The sequence below is a fragment of the Phyllobates terribilis genome, unplaced genomic scaffold, assembly GCF_046119375.1.
Source record: "Phyllobates terribilis strain yellow unplaced genomic scaffold, ASM4611937v1 Scaffold_9__5_contigs__length_417890890, whole genome shotgun sequence".
NCBI classification, from domain to species: Eukaryota; Metazoa; Chordata; class Amphibia; order Anura; family Dendrobatidae; genus Phyllobates; species Phyllobates terribilis.
Window position 1 is genome coordinate 86456296 of NW_027362769.1, and position 16546 is coordinate 86472841.

Sequence of the window (16546 nt, forward strand, 5' to 3'; positions counted from 1 at the left end):
TTGCGACCACTGATATAGTGACAGTTAGCTAGCTGGTAGCTAGTGGTCATAACCATGGATACCTAAGGTCCTGCAATGCCTGCACATGAGGAAAGAGACATAGTAAATCAGAAGAACTATACTACATTTCTAATTGGAGGTATTTGCTAATATTATTATTATTATTACACCTACGATATATTGGGATAGGATTTTGGAGATGGGAATGCCCCTTTAAGCAGTGCCATCTACACCCCTATGACTGAAAGCTCGAGGCTGCAGGAGGAATAAAGTTCATTTTCTCCTGGCAGTGGGGCTCTCAGTGTGGGTACCTGGCAGCTTCAGAACGTGATTAACCTGCAGATTAACCCCATATCTGCAGGTTAATAGTGTTGCTTTACCCTGATGAGCTATCACTGAAAGTTTTATGTAAGCAGCAAATGATTTTTCCACTTGGAATGCTCTATTATAATATGTTACATCCATTGTATTGTATATACTGTATATGTATTGTTTTATCTACAGGACCATTGACTCTCTGTATGAGGAGCTGGTCACAGAAGGTCTTCTCATCAAACCAAAGCCTGTGACACTGTCAGATTTTATTGGTAAGTAGCATGGCTGTTTTATCGCAACAGTATTATACCTTGATAACATTTTCCTTGTAGTGAAACTCCAGAAATGTTTTAATACTGTACTCCTTTCTCAGTGACTGACTGCAAAATTATTGCAAAACATTCCTTACAAGTAGAGATGAGCGTTGTTTGACTCGAACTGTTCGCCAATCTCAAATTCGAGCTGTTTTGGGCGGTGTTCGAGCCGTTCGGCGAACACGAATGATTTGAGAAAAATTCGGCTGTTCGAGGTTATGTTCGATAACTGTTCGTGCACCAAAATCATAACTGGATTTTTTCTCAGTAATGCTGAAAATTAATGTTAATACGCAGTTTGAGTGTACAGCGGGGTGGGGGGAGGGGCAGGGGATGGATCTCTGCAGGAATAATGAAGATCTCCATTTTTTTTTCTCTTTCCCGCATTTACAGTGGGGAGGTGCAATCTGTCAGCCTATCAGCAGCGCACACACGGAGCGAAGTGCTTTTTTTCACACAAGCAAGGGCATGTGTCATTGGCAGTGTATGTCACATGTCCTTGCCCTATAAGACCCAGCCATTTTCCCCGTCGCCACCATTTTCTCACTGCTGCAGCTGCGTGTTAGACGGCACCGCTGTTGCTGTGTGCGCTATACCTTGTTAATTTAAAGGCAATTTTCGCACAAATCTACAGATAGCTTGGGCGTAGGGAATAGTTGTGATTGCAGTCCTTTTAAGGACTAGGTTACATCATTTCCTACGACTTTTATCAGGCAGGTCTGTGCTCTTAAATAGATAGCTTGTGGGAGTAAAGACTAATTGTAATTGCAGTCCTTTTCAGGACTAAGTTACATCAGTTCCTATCAGTTTTTGCCAGGCAGGTCTGTGCCAGTGCTGTGCAAGTTTTTTTCACAGCATTTGGTTGAATCTAGCAAAGCTAATCCTTTTTAGCCTATTGCAGAGTGTGTTAGTCAGTGGAGTAGCCTATCTGTGTTGCAAGATATACCACCTGTGTATAGAATACCAATTTTTTTACTGCACCTAGTGAAGTAAAACCTTTTGGGCATAGCATCATTCTATTTAGTCCATCTATACTGACCTCCATAAGGTTGCAAATTGAATATAATTTTGTTCTGCATCTAGCTCTGAAAAAATATTTGTCCTTCTAGCAGTGTGTGGGACTTGTTCTACTAGTCCATCTATACTGACCTCCATCAGGTTGCAAATTCAAAATAATTTTTTGTCTGCATCTAGCTCTGAAAAAATATTTGGGCTTCTAGCAGTGTGTGGGACTTGTTCTATTAGTCCATCTATACTGACCTCCATAAGGTTGCAAATTGAATATAATTTTGTTCTGCATCTAGCTCTGAAAAAATATTTGTCCTTCTAGCAGTGTGTGGGACTTGTTCTATTAGTCCATCTATACTGACCTCCATCAGGTTGAAAATTAAAAATATTTTTTTGTCTGCATCTACAGTGCTGGCCAAAAGTATTGGCCCCCCTGCAATTCTGTCAGATAATACTCAGTTTCTTCCTGAAAATGATTGCAATCACAAATTCTTTGGTATTATTCTCTTCATTTAATTTGCTTGCAAGGAAAAAACACAAAAGAGAATGAAGCAAAAATCAAATCATTGATCATTTCACACAAAACTCCAAAAAAGGGCCGGACAAAAGTATTGGCACCCTCAGCCTAATACTTGGTTGCACAACCTTTAGCCAAAATAACTGCGAACAAACGCTTCTGGCAACCATCAATGAGTTTCTTACAATGCTCTGCTGGAATTGTAGACCATTCTTCTTTGGCAAACTGCTCCAGGTCCCTGATATTTGAAGGGTGCCTTCTCCAAACTGCCATTTTGAGATCTCTCCACAGGTGTTCTATGGGATTCAGGTCTGGACTCATTGCTGGCCACCTTAGAAATCTCCAGTGCTTTCTCTAAAACCATTTTATAGTGCTTTTGGAAGTGTGTTTTGGTTCATTGTCCTGCTGGAAGACCCATGACCTCTGAGGGAGACCCAGCTTTCTCACACTGGGCCCTACATTATGCTGCAAAATTTGTTGGTAGTCTTCAGACTTCATAATGCCATGCACACGGTCAAGCAGTCCAGTGCCAGAGGCAGCAAAGCAGCTCCAAAACATCAGAGAACCTCCGCCATGTTTGACTGTAGGGACCGTGTTCTTTTCTTTGAATGCCTCTTTTTTTTTCCTGTACACTCTATGTTGATGCTTTTTCCCAAAAAGCTCTACTTTTGTCTCATCTGACCAGAGAACATTTTCTTCCAAAACGTTTTAGGCTTTCTCAGGTAAGTTTTGGCAAACTCCAGCCTGGCTTTTTTATGTCTCGGGGAAAGAAGTGGGGTCTTCCTGGGTATCCTACCATACAGTCCCTTTTCATTCAGACGCCGACGGATAGTATGGGTTGACACTGTTGTACCCTCGGACTGCAGGGCAGTTTGAACTTGTTTGGATGTTAGTCGAGGTTCTTTATCCACCATCCGCACAATCTTGCGTTGAAATCTCTCGTCAATTTTTCTTTTCCGTTCACATCTAGGGAGGTTAGCCACAGTGCCATGGGCTTTAAACTTCTTGATGACACAGCGCACGGAAGACACAGGAACATTCAGGTCTTTGGAGATGGACTTGTAGCCTTGAGATTGCTCATGCTTCCTCACAATTTGGTTTCTCAAGTCCTCAGACAGTTCTTTGGTCTTCTTTCTTTTCTCCATGCTCAATGTGGTACACACAAGGACATAGGACAGAGGTTGACTCAACTTTAATCCATGTTAACTGGCTGCAAGTGTGATTTAGTTATTGCCAACACCTGTTAGGTGCCACAGGTAAGTTACAGGTGCTGTTAATTACACGAATTAGAGAAGCATCACATGATTTTTCAAAGGGTGCCAATACTTTTGTCCACCCCCTATTTTAGGTTTGGTGTGGAATTATAACCAATTTGGCTTTAGGACAATTCTTTTTGTGTTTTTTTCATTGAAGACAAATTAAATGAAGATAATAATACCAAAGAATTTGTGATTGCAATCATTTTCAGGAAGAAACTGAGTATTATCTGACAGAATTGCAGGGGTGCCAATACTTTTGGCCAGCACTGTAGCTCTGAAAAAATATTTGGGCTTCTAGCAGTGTGTGGGACTTGTTCTATTAGTCCATCTATACTGACCTCCATCAGGTTGCAAATGAAAAATAATTTTTATCTGCATCTAGCTCTGAAAAAATATTTGGCCTTCTAGCAGTGTGTGGGACTTGTTCTATTAGTCCATCTATACTGACCTCCATCAGGTTGCAAATTGAATATAATTTTTTTCTGCATCTAGCTCTGAAAAAATATTTGTCCTTCTAGCAGTGTGTGGGACTTGTTCTACTAGTCCATCTATACTGACCTCCATCAGGTTGCAAATTCAAAATAATTTTTTGTCTGCATCTAGCTCTGAAAAAATATTTGGCCTTCTAGCAGTGTGTGGGACTTGTTCTATTAGTCCATCTATACTGACCTCCATCAGGTTGCAAACTCAATATAATTTTTTCTGTATCTACCTCTGAAAAAATATTTGGGCTTCTAGCAGTGTGTGGGACTTGTTTTATTAGTCCATCTATACTGACCTCCATCAGGTTGCAAACTGAATATAACTTTTTTCTGCATCTACCTCTGAAAAAATATTTGGGCTTCTAGCAGTGTGTGGGACTTGTTTTATTAGTCCATCTATACTGACCTCCATCAGGTTGCAAATGAAAAATAATTTTTATCTGCATCTAGCTCTGAAAAAATATTTGGCCTTCTAGCAGTGTGTGGGACTTGTTCTATTAGTCCATCTATACTGACCTCCATCAGGTTGCAAATTAAAAATAATTTTTGTCTGCATCTAGCTCTGAAAAAATATTTGGGCTTCTAGCAGTGTGTGGGACTTGTTCTATTAGTCCATCTATACTGACCTCCATCAGGTTGCAAATTAAAAATAATTTTTATCTGCATCTAGCTCTGAAAAAATATTTGGCCTTCTAGCAGTGTGTGGGAAATGTTCTATTAGTCCATCTATACTGACCTCCATCAGGTTGCAAATTAAAAATAATTTTTATCTGCATCTAGCTCTGAAAAAATATTTGGCCTTCTAGCAGTGTGTGGGATTTGTTCTATTAGTCCATCTATACTGACCTCCATCAGGTTGCAAATTAAAAAAAAATTTTTGTCTGCATCTTGCTCTGAAAAAATATTTGGCCTTCTAGCAGTGTATGGGACTTGTTCTATTAGTCCATCTAAACTGACCTCCATCAGGTTGCAAATTGAATATCATTTTTTCTGCATCTAGCTCTGAAAAAATATTTGTCCTTCTAGCAGTGCGTGGGACTTGTTCTACTAGTCCATCTATACTGACCTCCATCAGGTTGCAAATTCAAAATAATTTTTTGTCTGCATCTAGCTCTGAAAAAATATTTCGGCTTCTAGCAGTGTGTGGGACTTGTTCTATTAGTCCATCTATACTGACCTCCATCAGGTTGCAAACTGAATATAATTTTTTTCTGCATCTACCTCTGAAAAAATATTCCGGCTTCTAGCAGTGTGTGGGACTTGTTTTATTAGTCCATCTGTACTGACCTCCATCAGGTTGCAAACTGAATATAATTTTTTTCTGCATCTACCTCTGAAAAAATATTTGGGCTTCTAGCAGTGTGTGGGACTTGTTTTATTAGTCCATCTATACTGACCTCCATCAGGTTGCAAATTAAAAATAATTTTTATCTGCATCTAGCTCTGAAAAAATATTTGGCCTTCTAGCAGTGTGTGGGACTTGTTCTATTAGTCCATCTATACTGACCTCCATCAGGTTCCAAATTGACTATAATTTTTTTCTGCATCTAGCTCTGAAAAAATATTTGGCCTTCTAGCAGTGTGTGGGACTTGTTCTACTAGTCCATCTATACTGACCTCCATCAGGTTGCAAATTCAAAATATTTTTTTTTCTGCATCTAGCTCTGAAAAAATATTTGTCCTTCTAGCAGTGTGTGTGACTTGTTCTACTAGTCCATCTATACTGACCTCCATCAGGTTGCAAATTAAAAATAATTTTTATCTGCATCTAGCTCTGAAAAAATATTTGTCCTAGCAGTGTGTGGGACTTGTTCTACTAGTCCATCTATACTGACCTACATCAGGTTGCAAACTGAATGTAATTTTTTTCTGCATCTACCTCTGAAAAAATATTTGGGCTTCTAGCAGTGTGTGGGACTTGTTTTATTAGTCCATCTATACTGACCTCCATCAGGTTGCAAATTAAAAATAATTTTTATCTGCATCTAGCTCTGAAAAAATATTTGGACTTCTAGCAGTGTGTGGGACTTGTTCTATTAGTCCATCTATACTGACCTCCATCAGGTTGCAAACTGAATATAATTTTTTTCTGCATCTACCTCTGAAAAAATATTTGGGCTTCTAGCAGTGTGTGGGACTTGTTCTATTAGTCCATCTATACTGACCTCCATCAGGTTGCAAATTAAAAATATTTTTTTGTCTGCATCTAGCTCTGAAAAAATATTTGGCCTTCTAGCAGTGTGTGGGACTTGGTCTATTAGTCCATCTATACTGACCTCCATCAGGTTGCAAATTAAAAATATTTTTTTGTCTGCATCTAGCTCTGAAAAAATATTTGGCCTTCTAGCAGTGTGTGGGACTTGTTCTATTAGTCCATCTATACTGACCTCCATCAGGTTGCAAATTAAAAAAAATTTTTATCTGCATCTAGCTCTGAAAAAATATTTGGGCTTCTAGCAGTGTGTGGGACTTGTTCTATTAGTCCATCTATACTGACCTCCATCAGGTTGCAAATTAAAAATAATTTTATCTGCATCTAGGTCTGAAAAAATATTTGGCCTTCTAGCAGTGTGTGGGACTTGTTCTATTAGTCCATCTATACTGACCTCCATCAGGTTGCAAATTAAAAATAATTTTTATCTGCATCTAGCTCTGAAAAAATATTTGGCCTTCTAGAAGTGTGTGGGACTTGTTCTATTAGTCCATCTATACTGGCCTCCATCAGGTTGCAAATTAAAAATAATTTTTTGTCTGCATCTAGCTCTGAAAAAATATTTGGCCTTCTAGCAGTGTGTGGGACTTGTTCTATTAGTCCATTTATACTGACCTCCATCAGGTTGCAAATTAAAAATAATTTTTTGTCTGCATCTAGCTCTGAAAAAATATTTGGGCTTCTAGCAGTCTGTGGGACTTGTTCTATTAGTCCATCTATACTGACCTCCATCAAGTTGCAAATTGAATATAATTTTTTTCTGCATCTAGCTCTGAAAAAATATTTGTCCTTCTAGCAGTGTGTGAGACTTGTTCTACTAGTCCATCTATACTGACCTCCATCAGGTTGCAAATTAAAAATAATTTTTATCTGCATCTAGCTCTGAAAAAATATTTGTCCTAGCAGTGTGTGGGACTTGTTCTACTAGTCCATCTATACTGACCTACATCAGGTTGCAAACTGAATGTAATTTTTTTCTGCATCTACCTCTGAAAAAATATTTGGGCTTCTAGCAGTGTGTGGGACTTGTTTTATTAGTCCATCTATACTGACCTCCATCAGGTTGCAAATTAAAAATAATTTTTATCTGCATCTAGCTCTGAAAAAATATTTGGGCTTCTAGCAGTGTGTGGGACTTGTTCTATTAGTCCATCTATACTGACCTCCATCAGGTTGCAAACTGAATATAATTTTTTTCTGCATCTACCTCTGAAAAAATATTTGGGCTTCTAGCAGTGTGTGGGACTTGTTCTATTAGTCCATCTATACTGACCTCCATCAGGTTGCAAATTAAAAATATTTTTTTGTCTGCATCTAGCTCTGAAAAAATATTTGGCCTTCTAGCAGTGTGTGGGACTTGGTCTATTAGTCCATCTATACTGACCTCCATCAGGTTGCAAATTAAAAATATTTTTTTGTCTGCATCTAGCTCTGAAAAAATATTTGGCCTTCTAGCAGTGTGTGGGACTTGTTCTATTAGTCCATCTATACTGACCTCCATCAGGTTGCAAATTAAAAAAATTTTTCATCTGCATCTAGCTCTGAAAAAATATTTGGGCTTCTAGCAGTGTGTGGGACTTGTTCTATTAGTCCATCTATACTGACCTCCATCAGGTTGCAAATTAAAAATAATTTTATCTGCATCTAGGTCTGAAAAAATATTTGGCCTTCTAGCAGTGTGTGGGACTTGTTCTATTAGTCCATCTATACTGACCTCCATCAGGTTGCAAATTAAAAATAATTTTTATCTGCATCTAGCGCTGAAAAAATATTTGGCCTTCTAGAAGTGTGTGGGACTTGTTCTATTAGTCCATCTATACTGGCCTCCATCAGGTTGCAAATTAAAAATAATTTTTTGTCTGCATCTAGCTCTGAAAAATATTTGGCCTTCTAGCAGTGTGTGGGACTTGTTCTATTAGTCCATTTATACTGACCTCCATCAGGTTGCAAATTAAAAATAATTTTTTGTCTGCATCTAGCTCTGAAAAAATATTTGGGCTTCTAGCAGTCTGTGGGACTTGTTCTATTAGTCCATCTATACTGACCTCCATCAAGTTGCAAATTGAATATAATTTTTTTCTGCATCTAGCTCTGAAAAAATATTTGTCCTTCTAGCAGTGTGTGAGACTTGTTCTACTAGTCCATCTATACTGACCTCCATCAGGTTGCAAATTGAATATAATGTTTTTCTGCATCTAACCCAGCCAATAGTTTTGGCCTAATACCACAGTTTGGCCACTCAGCTCTGCTCGGTTCCCATCCATTGTTTTTTTGTGCAAACAACTCCAGAGTTGTGAATTAGTTAACCACCAAAATGAGTGGAAAAAGGCCTGCTGCTGGTGGAAAGGGGAATAGGCGTATTGGGAAGGGGAAAAATGGTTGTGTCCGTTGGGTAGGTGTTAAAGCCACAGTAACATCTGCAGAAGAAAGACCATCTTCCAGCCAAACTAAAATGTCTACTTATTTTAGCGGACAATGTGATAAGATCCCTTTCTTACGGCCACGCCAATCGCTCCAAATTCCAGATGAGGCACAAAAACAGCAGGTGCTTCAACGGATATCAAGTGTTCCTTTAAGTGGGCTCTCCTCCACATCAACTTCAACATCACAAATACTCCAGTCTTCAAAGGTGTCACCCCAATCGCACTTGCTTCCTCACAGCTCCCAAATCTCCAGCTGCCCGTCTGAGTATGAGGTAGAACAGATGGTTGAGTCTGCAGAGCTGTTTACTCATACTATAGCCTGGGAATCAGAGGTCGGCTCCAGTGCTTCTGTGAATCCAGACGAGGAAATGATCTGCACTGATGCCCAGAATCTTTATGAGTCGGATCCAGGACCAGACGCTGAAGGTTCTGACCATAATGTAGACCCTCATTCCCAAACTGTAACTCCTGTTAGTGGAGACAATGAGGAAGACGATGATGAGACTTAAATACCTGATTGGAGCGACAACTTTAGTTTTTTGTCAGGGCAGGAACAGGTTGGCTCTGAGGACGACGGGTGTGATAACGCACAGGGTGATGATGATGAGGTTGGAGATCCCACTTACTGTCAACCCTCAGTCAGCCAAGAGATGAGGTCAGCAGAGGAGGTGGAGGAGAATGCTAGTGACGACGAGGTCAGGTTGCGCCTTCCTGGACAGAGACGTAGTACTGGAAGCACGTCAACAACTGCATCCTCAAACACAACTCTGCCTCTCACCACAAGTCGTGGTGGTTCTTCAGGTCGCATGGGTGCTAAGCCTTGCATAGCCTGGGCATTTTTTCAGATCGATAAAGATGACCCAACTCGTGTTATCTGTAACATTTGTCAGCAAAAGCTAAGTAGAGGCCAAAAAATACATAGTTTGAGTACTTCATGCATGAACCGGCACATGGACATGAAGCATAAGTTGCAGTGGGAAGCTCACTGTGCTACAATGCGGCCTAGCCGGCCGGGCCAACCACCGTCTGCCATATATTGTGCATCCGCGGCCTCTTCATCCTCTGTGACTGGGGGGACAGCGGTCACACCTGTTTTGGTGCGCAGACCTGCCACCTCTTTACCCGCAACAGCCAGCGTGATTGGCAGGTCATCATTTTCTTTGGAGGTGGTAACACCAGCTGGTGTTGAGCGCTGTCCGACATCGATAGCACCACCTTTGGATCAAGGCAACCTAACATGTCCGCCTGCATCTTCCTCACAGACCGGCAGTTTGCCGGGGACACCCTTATCAACCCTGTCTAAGCACAATAGCCAGCCCTCGGTCCCTCAGATGTGGACAAGTAAAAGACCATTTCCTCCTAGCCATGAGAAAGCTAAGAGGTTGAATTTCACCATCTGCAAGCTCTTGGCTACAGAAATGCTACCTTTCCGCCTGGTGGACACAGAGGATTTTCGAGACCTTATGTCCGTCGCAGTGCCCCAGTACCAGATGCCCAGTCGGCACTACTTCTCAAAGAAAGGTGTGCCTGCGCTCCACCAGCATGTCGCACACAACATCACTGCTTCTTTGAGAAACTCTGTGTGTGACAGGGTGCATTTCACCACAGACACTTGGACGAGTAGGCATGGACAGGGGCGTTACATGTCGCTGACTGGGCACTGGGTAACTATGGTGACAGCAGGACAAGGGGCTGCTGTCCAAGTCTTGCCGTCCCCACGAGTTGTGCGTCAATCCTCTTTATCTCAAAGTTCCTCCACTGCTTCTGCCTCCTCAACCTCCTCTCGGTCCTCCACCTGCACCCAAAGCCTGTCTGGTCATGCCACAAGCTTTCTAACTGCGCAGAAGGGATCCTGCACACCTCCTTACTATGCTGGCAGTAGGGCTCAACGTCATCAGGCGGTTTTTACTTTGAAATGTCTGGGAAATGTGAGTCACACAGCTGAGGAGTTGTGGTCAGCTCTGGAGAACCAATTTCATGAATGGTTGTCTCCACTGGACCTGAAACCAGGGAAGGCCGTGTGCGACAATGCTGCAAACCTGGGTGCGGCCCTTCGCCGGGGCCATGTCACACACGTGCCTTGTATGGCTCACGTGTTGAACCTGGTTGTCCAGCAATTTTTAGCCCACTATCCCGGACTAGATGGCCTTCTGCAGAGGGCACGGTCGCTGTGTGCTCACTTCCGCCGTTCGCATCCCGCAGCTCAGCGACTTACATCTCTACAGAAGTCATTGGGCCTGCCACTTCACTGGCTAAAATGTGATGTGCCTACCTGGTGGAATTCAACTCTGCACATGTTGCAGCGACTGTGGCAGCACCGACAAGCCCTGGTGCAATACGTTCTGACGTATAGCCTGGGCCAACGAGATCCAGAGGTGGGGCAAATCACGCTGGAGGAGTGGTCTCAGATCAGGGACCTATGCACCCTTCTGCACAGTTTTGAAATGGCGACGAAGATGTTTAGTGCTGACGATGCCATTATCAGCATGACTATTCCGGTGATTTACATGTTGGAGCACATGTTAAACAGAATTCGGAGTCAGGTGGTGGCACAAGAGGAGGTGGAGGAAGTAGAGGAGGAGGAGTTGTATGCGGAAGGGCTAACATCTGCAAGGTCCAGACGGTCGGCAGCACCAAGGCGGCAGGCATGTGAGGGTGGGGGAGATGGTTTTACCAGGGCGCATGGTAGCAGCCAAACTAGTGAGGAAGGTGCAGGAGCCCAGGAAGAAGTGGAGGATGAACTGATGGAAGACTCATCAGATGAGGGAGACCTTGATCACATTTCTGTTGTGCGAGGTTGGAGGGAGAGGACAGAGGAGGGAAGCATGATTGTTACCTCGCCACCAACACAACAGGGACTTGGTGCTCCTGGATGCGCAACACACATGAGTGCCTTCTTGCTGCACTACCTGCAACGTGACCCTCGAATTGTGAGAATTAGAAATAATCCTGACTACTGGGTTGCCACACTGTTAGATCTCTGGTACAAAAGTAAATTTGCAGAAATTATTCCTGCCATAGAAAGGGATGCACGCATGCAGGAGTATCAGCAGAGACTGTTGCAGAATCTTACATGTGCTTTTCCACAAAACACCAGTGGTGCACGTACTGAATCTCACAGTTCCAACTTGCCAACCGTGGGACCGTCGAGTGTTCAGCACTCAAACCGTAACAGAAACACAGTATCTGCTGGTAACATCAATTTTGCGGAATCATTTCACCACTTTTTTAGCCCATCCTTTGCAAGGCCACAGAAGACAAGAAGTCTGACACATAGTCAACGCCTAGAGACGATGGTACAGGAGTATCTCCAAGTAAACATTGAAGCCATGACTGTGTCACTGGACCCTTGCTCTTTTTGGGCTTCCAATCAGGATAAATGGCCGGAGCTAGCCACTTACGCCTTGGAGATCTTGTCATGCCCCGCAGCCAGCGTTCTGTCTGAACGTGTGTTCAGCGCTGCTGGTGGTGTGCTGACAGATAAGCGCACGCGGCTCTCCACTGATAATGTAGACAGACTCACGTTTATAAAGATGAACAAATCATGGATCTGAAACGACTTTTCTACCCCTGTGTCATCCTGGGGAGAGTAAAAGCTTGATGATTGGTTAAAATCACCTCACCAACCATTTTAAGCTTTCAAATTACTAATCATGTTTATCTGTATCTTGGCTGGAAAATAATTTGGGCTTTGTAGCAGTGTGCAGTACTGATTCTATTAGGCCATCTATACTAAGCTCCACCAGATTTAAAATTAATAATAATTTTTAGCTGCATCTAGCCCGGAAAATAATTTTGGGGCTCCGAGATGCGCAACACACATAAGTGCCTTCTTGCTGCACTACCTGCAACATGACCCTCAGATTGTCAGAATTCGAAGTAATCCTGACTACTGGGTTGCCACACTCTTAGATCCCCCACACTCTTCGATCAACCTTTTCATTTTAATAAAGACCAAAAAAATGGTCATTTTTGAAATTATAAGCATTAGCAGGTTATTAGAAACTGAAATCAAACAGTTTTCAACTCAAAACTTTATTCTAGGTGATGTTACATTTGCACATAGGACCCCTTGTTCGAAAGGAGCTTCTGAACTCTCTCGTCCATTGAATTTGTCAGGTTTTGGATGGTTTCTGCTTCAATTGTTTTGCATGAGGACAGAATAAGCAACTGAGCTGTTGCTTAGATGTGAACTGCCTCCCGCCATCATAGACACTCCTTTTGATGATGCTCCAGAGGTTCTGAATGGGGTAGAGGTTAGGGGAGCATGGGGGTCACACCATAAGTTTGTCTCCTTTTATGCCCATATCAGCCAGAGATGCAGATGTGTTATGTGCAGCATGAGACGGTGCATTATCATGCATAAAAATGATCTTGCTGTGGAATACACGGTTCTTCTTCTTGAACCATGGCAGGAAGTGCTGTTTGAGAAACTCCACAAACATTATGGAGTTCATCTTTACCCCTTCAGGGATCCTAAAGGGGCCGACAATCTCTCTCCCCATGATTCCAGCCCAAAACATTACTCCACCTCCTCCTTGTTGGCGCTGTAGCCGTGTTTGCGTGGGGTGTCCATCAACCAGCCATCCTCCACTCCATCCATCTGGACCATCGAGCGTTGCACGGCACTCATACGTGAACAAAACAGTTTTGAAATCAGTCTTCATGTAATGTTTGGCCCACTGGAGCCGTTTCTGCTTGTGTGAAGTGGATAGAGGAGGTCGACAGGATGGCGTATGCACAGCTGCAAACCTCTGAAGGACCCTGCATCTTGTTGTTCGGGGGACATTGGAGGCAACAGCTGCTTCAAAAACTTGTCTGCTGCTATGACAAGGTTTTTTTGCCGCTGCTCTTTTAACCTGACGTAATTGCCTGTAGGAAAGAGTCCTCAATTTGCCCTTATCAGCACGCACACGTGTGTACTGTGAATCAGCTACATACTTCTTGATTGCCAAGACACTTCATCCTGATCATCGCACAATGTTGATTGTAGTCATGCCTTGACCTAAACACTCCACAATTTGTTGCTTCTCAGCAGCCGACACATCCTTTTTCTTTCCCATTTTGGCAGAAAATGTAGGCTGCTTAATAATGTGGGACAGCCTTCTTAAGTAGTCTTGCCTTTCATTGGACACACCTGCCAAACTAAATAGCACAGGTGTCTGCAATTGCTTACAGTGATATAAAGAGCCCTGACACACATCACCATCAATGAGTTTAACTGACAAACAAACAAATTCTTCCCTTATCACTCCTAAACACTTGTTGCATAATAATTTGGAACACAGTGTACATGTGCTTTTCCACAAAACACCAGTGGTTCACGTAGTGAATCTTACAGTTCTAACTTGCCAACCGTGGTTTGTATGGAGTTGTTCAATAAAGGGCCCAAAATTAAGATAACATAGATGGGAGAGGTCTCTATGAATAGGAATTCCTAAGTATTTGATACCCTGTGAGGGCCAGGCAAAGGGAAAGTTGGACTGGATGGAATCCTGTATGGATTTGGGGAGGGAGACATCGAGGGCCTCAGACTTCGCAGCATTGATTTTAAAATTTGACCATGTAACAAAGTGATCTATTTCAGCCATAACAGCCGGGATGGATATATGTGATTGAGTGATATATACTAGGACATCATCAGCAAATAGAGAGCACTTGTACTCGGTGCCTCCCACCTCAATCCACCTAATATTGGGGTTATGGCGAATTGATGAGAGCAGGTGCTCCGTCACTAGGATGTATAAGAGAGGGGACAGAGGACATCCCTGCCTTGTCCCATTGGTGATTATGAAAGGTGATGAAAATGTTCTGACGCGCCCCCTGTGCCTTGGGACACCCGGAGCCGGACCATTTTTGGTGGATGCTGGTGGTTGTCTCCGTGGCGGCGACCCGGTTCCATGGCTCAGGGCGGTCAAACCAGTGGCGGAACTATTTATGTGGTTTTGATGTTTAAATGTCCGACTACGCCACCCGTGGATTGCGGTCAGAGTGAACCGCCGCTGCAGGGCAGACCGCTGAGGCTTGTGTTGTGGGTGCAGCAGAGCGTAGCATAACTCCCCACGGGAGGAGTATAGCCTCAGGGCAGTGTATGCGGAGGATGGGGGTGATGGTGCAGGGCAGCAGCAGTAACGACACGGAGTCAGTGATGCAGTCCAGGGCCTTTACTCACAGTTCTTATTATCCAGACGGCTGCCCACGTCGTACTGTGCTCACCAGGTGAGGGGCTCAGACAACTCCCAGATAACTTTGGAGCGCTTCACAGGACCCCCTTTGTGTGTCCTTTGTCTGGCCTTTCCTACCAACCCTTCTGTCCGGCTGCCTCGGGCCTCCTCTTGTTAAACTTGGCACCAGTTTCCCTGACCCTATGTGGTGCCTTCCTAGCGGGTGTAGCGAGGGGCTGCGCCACATAAAATGTCACAGCCTCCGGTTTCTAGCTGAGGGTCGTTTCCCGCCTCCACTAGTTTCGGGGACCGGTCTCCCCCTTTGGCCTGACCCCTCCACGCAGGTGGATTCGGGCGTCCGCACCCCTGGGATCCTTGTTCCTGGAGCCTTCTCCGCTCCTCTTCCTTCCTTCTCCCTCTTCCAGGCCTGGGCCTCTGTTACTAGGCCCGCCTCCGGAGCAGAGCTCATGCAGAGCCCCTGCTCCCTGTCACTTCTGCTCAGACTTCTCTGCACTGAACTAAGATGGTGCCCACCTTTTATACTCCCTTCTCAATGCACCCAGGAACTGCTTCCTCCCTGCTCCTGCACTACAGGGTTCCCCTTCCTCAGTGTTCCCTCCCCCCACTCTAGCCAGGGACAGGGACTGTCGTGCCCATCTCAGGGGCTTATTGGTCGCCCTGCCCCACGGCAATGTGGTGTAATGCATACAGGTGTCGGGTCCTGATCCACACTCCATCCTTACCTGAGAGTGAGATATCACACCTCTGGGTGAGGTGCAATACCTCTGTAGCAACCGAGCCCTCAGGGTGCTACAGTTCCATTTATCTTCAGCCTAGGTGACGTATTGCGATACAGGGCCGTGATTTTGGCTATAAAAGGGTCCCCTAGACCCCTACCCCAAACTTTTTAAGAGAATAATATATGGCGTGCCAGGAGACTCTATGGAATGCTTTCTCAGCATCCAACGAGAGTATCTAATTACAAATTTTTAACTGCATCTAGCCCAGGAAATACTTTGTGCCTAGTAGCAGTGTCTGCTAGTCAGCGGATTATCCCGGCTGTTAAGCAAGCTACACCACCTGTAGTTTGGACACTTAATTTTTTCAAAGGAAATGCTTCGGGACCACGGGATACTCAGTGAAGAGCATCAGGAGGCACCCCAAGGCATAGGGGCTGGGACTGGCAGTAGGATGCCTTGCGGTGGACAGCCGACCTCGATCCTTATAAAAGCTTTATAACTGCAGCAGCTTTAGTGGACTCTACTGGAGCTGGAATTACGCGGCTGCTGGCATGAGACTTGCCCTCCAATAGATCCTTGTAAATGGATTTAAAGTGTATTCATTCAAATTAGAGAGACAATTTAAATTAAAAAGCTTAGAGCTGCCTCCACCACAGGGGGGCTCGCTCGACCCACCAGCGGACAGGCACCAGTATTGGGAGAGCGGGGCTGGCCGTCAGGGTTCACCGCTGCTCTGGCACAAACCCGGCGACGCGGAGGTGGCACGGGCAGGAGCGGACTGGCCGTGTCGGCTTCTCACTTTTTGGATTTTAGAAGGGCATGACATGCCTATATCTGTGTCTCCCCCTCCTTTTACTCCTCCACCTCTTTTCTTTTCGCATCACTATATGTACTTGTCACTTTTCCATGTGTTAGTTTTGTCTTCTGAGCAGTTTGTCAGCTTTTGGACACCTTTGAAGGTGTTTTCTATGTGTTTCTATGTGTTTTTGTTTGCCTGCCATTGGTTTTAACGGTGTTCGAAGGTGTTCGACGAACAGTTCGACGAACAGTTCGGCGAACACACGGGTGTTCGACGAACCGAACCGAACTCGAACACTACGGGGGTGGCTCAA

At 43.9% G+C, this 16546-nt stretch overlaps 1 protein-coding gene across 3 annotated transcripts in view; it reads left to right on the plus strand.

The window, feature by feature from the left end:
- Positions 1–16546, plus strand: part of DRC11 (dynein regulatory complex subunit 11) — a 330184-nt gene that overhangs the window by 264469 nt on the left and 49169 nt on the right. For all 3 annotated transcript variants that reach the window (XM_073646703.1, XM_073646704.1, XM_073646702.1), the window contains one exon: positions 505–587. In XM_073646703.1, coding sequence (XP_073502804.1) covers positions 505–587 — 83 coding nt within the window. The remainder of the gene's footprint in view (positions 1–504; positions 588–16546) is intronic.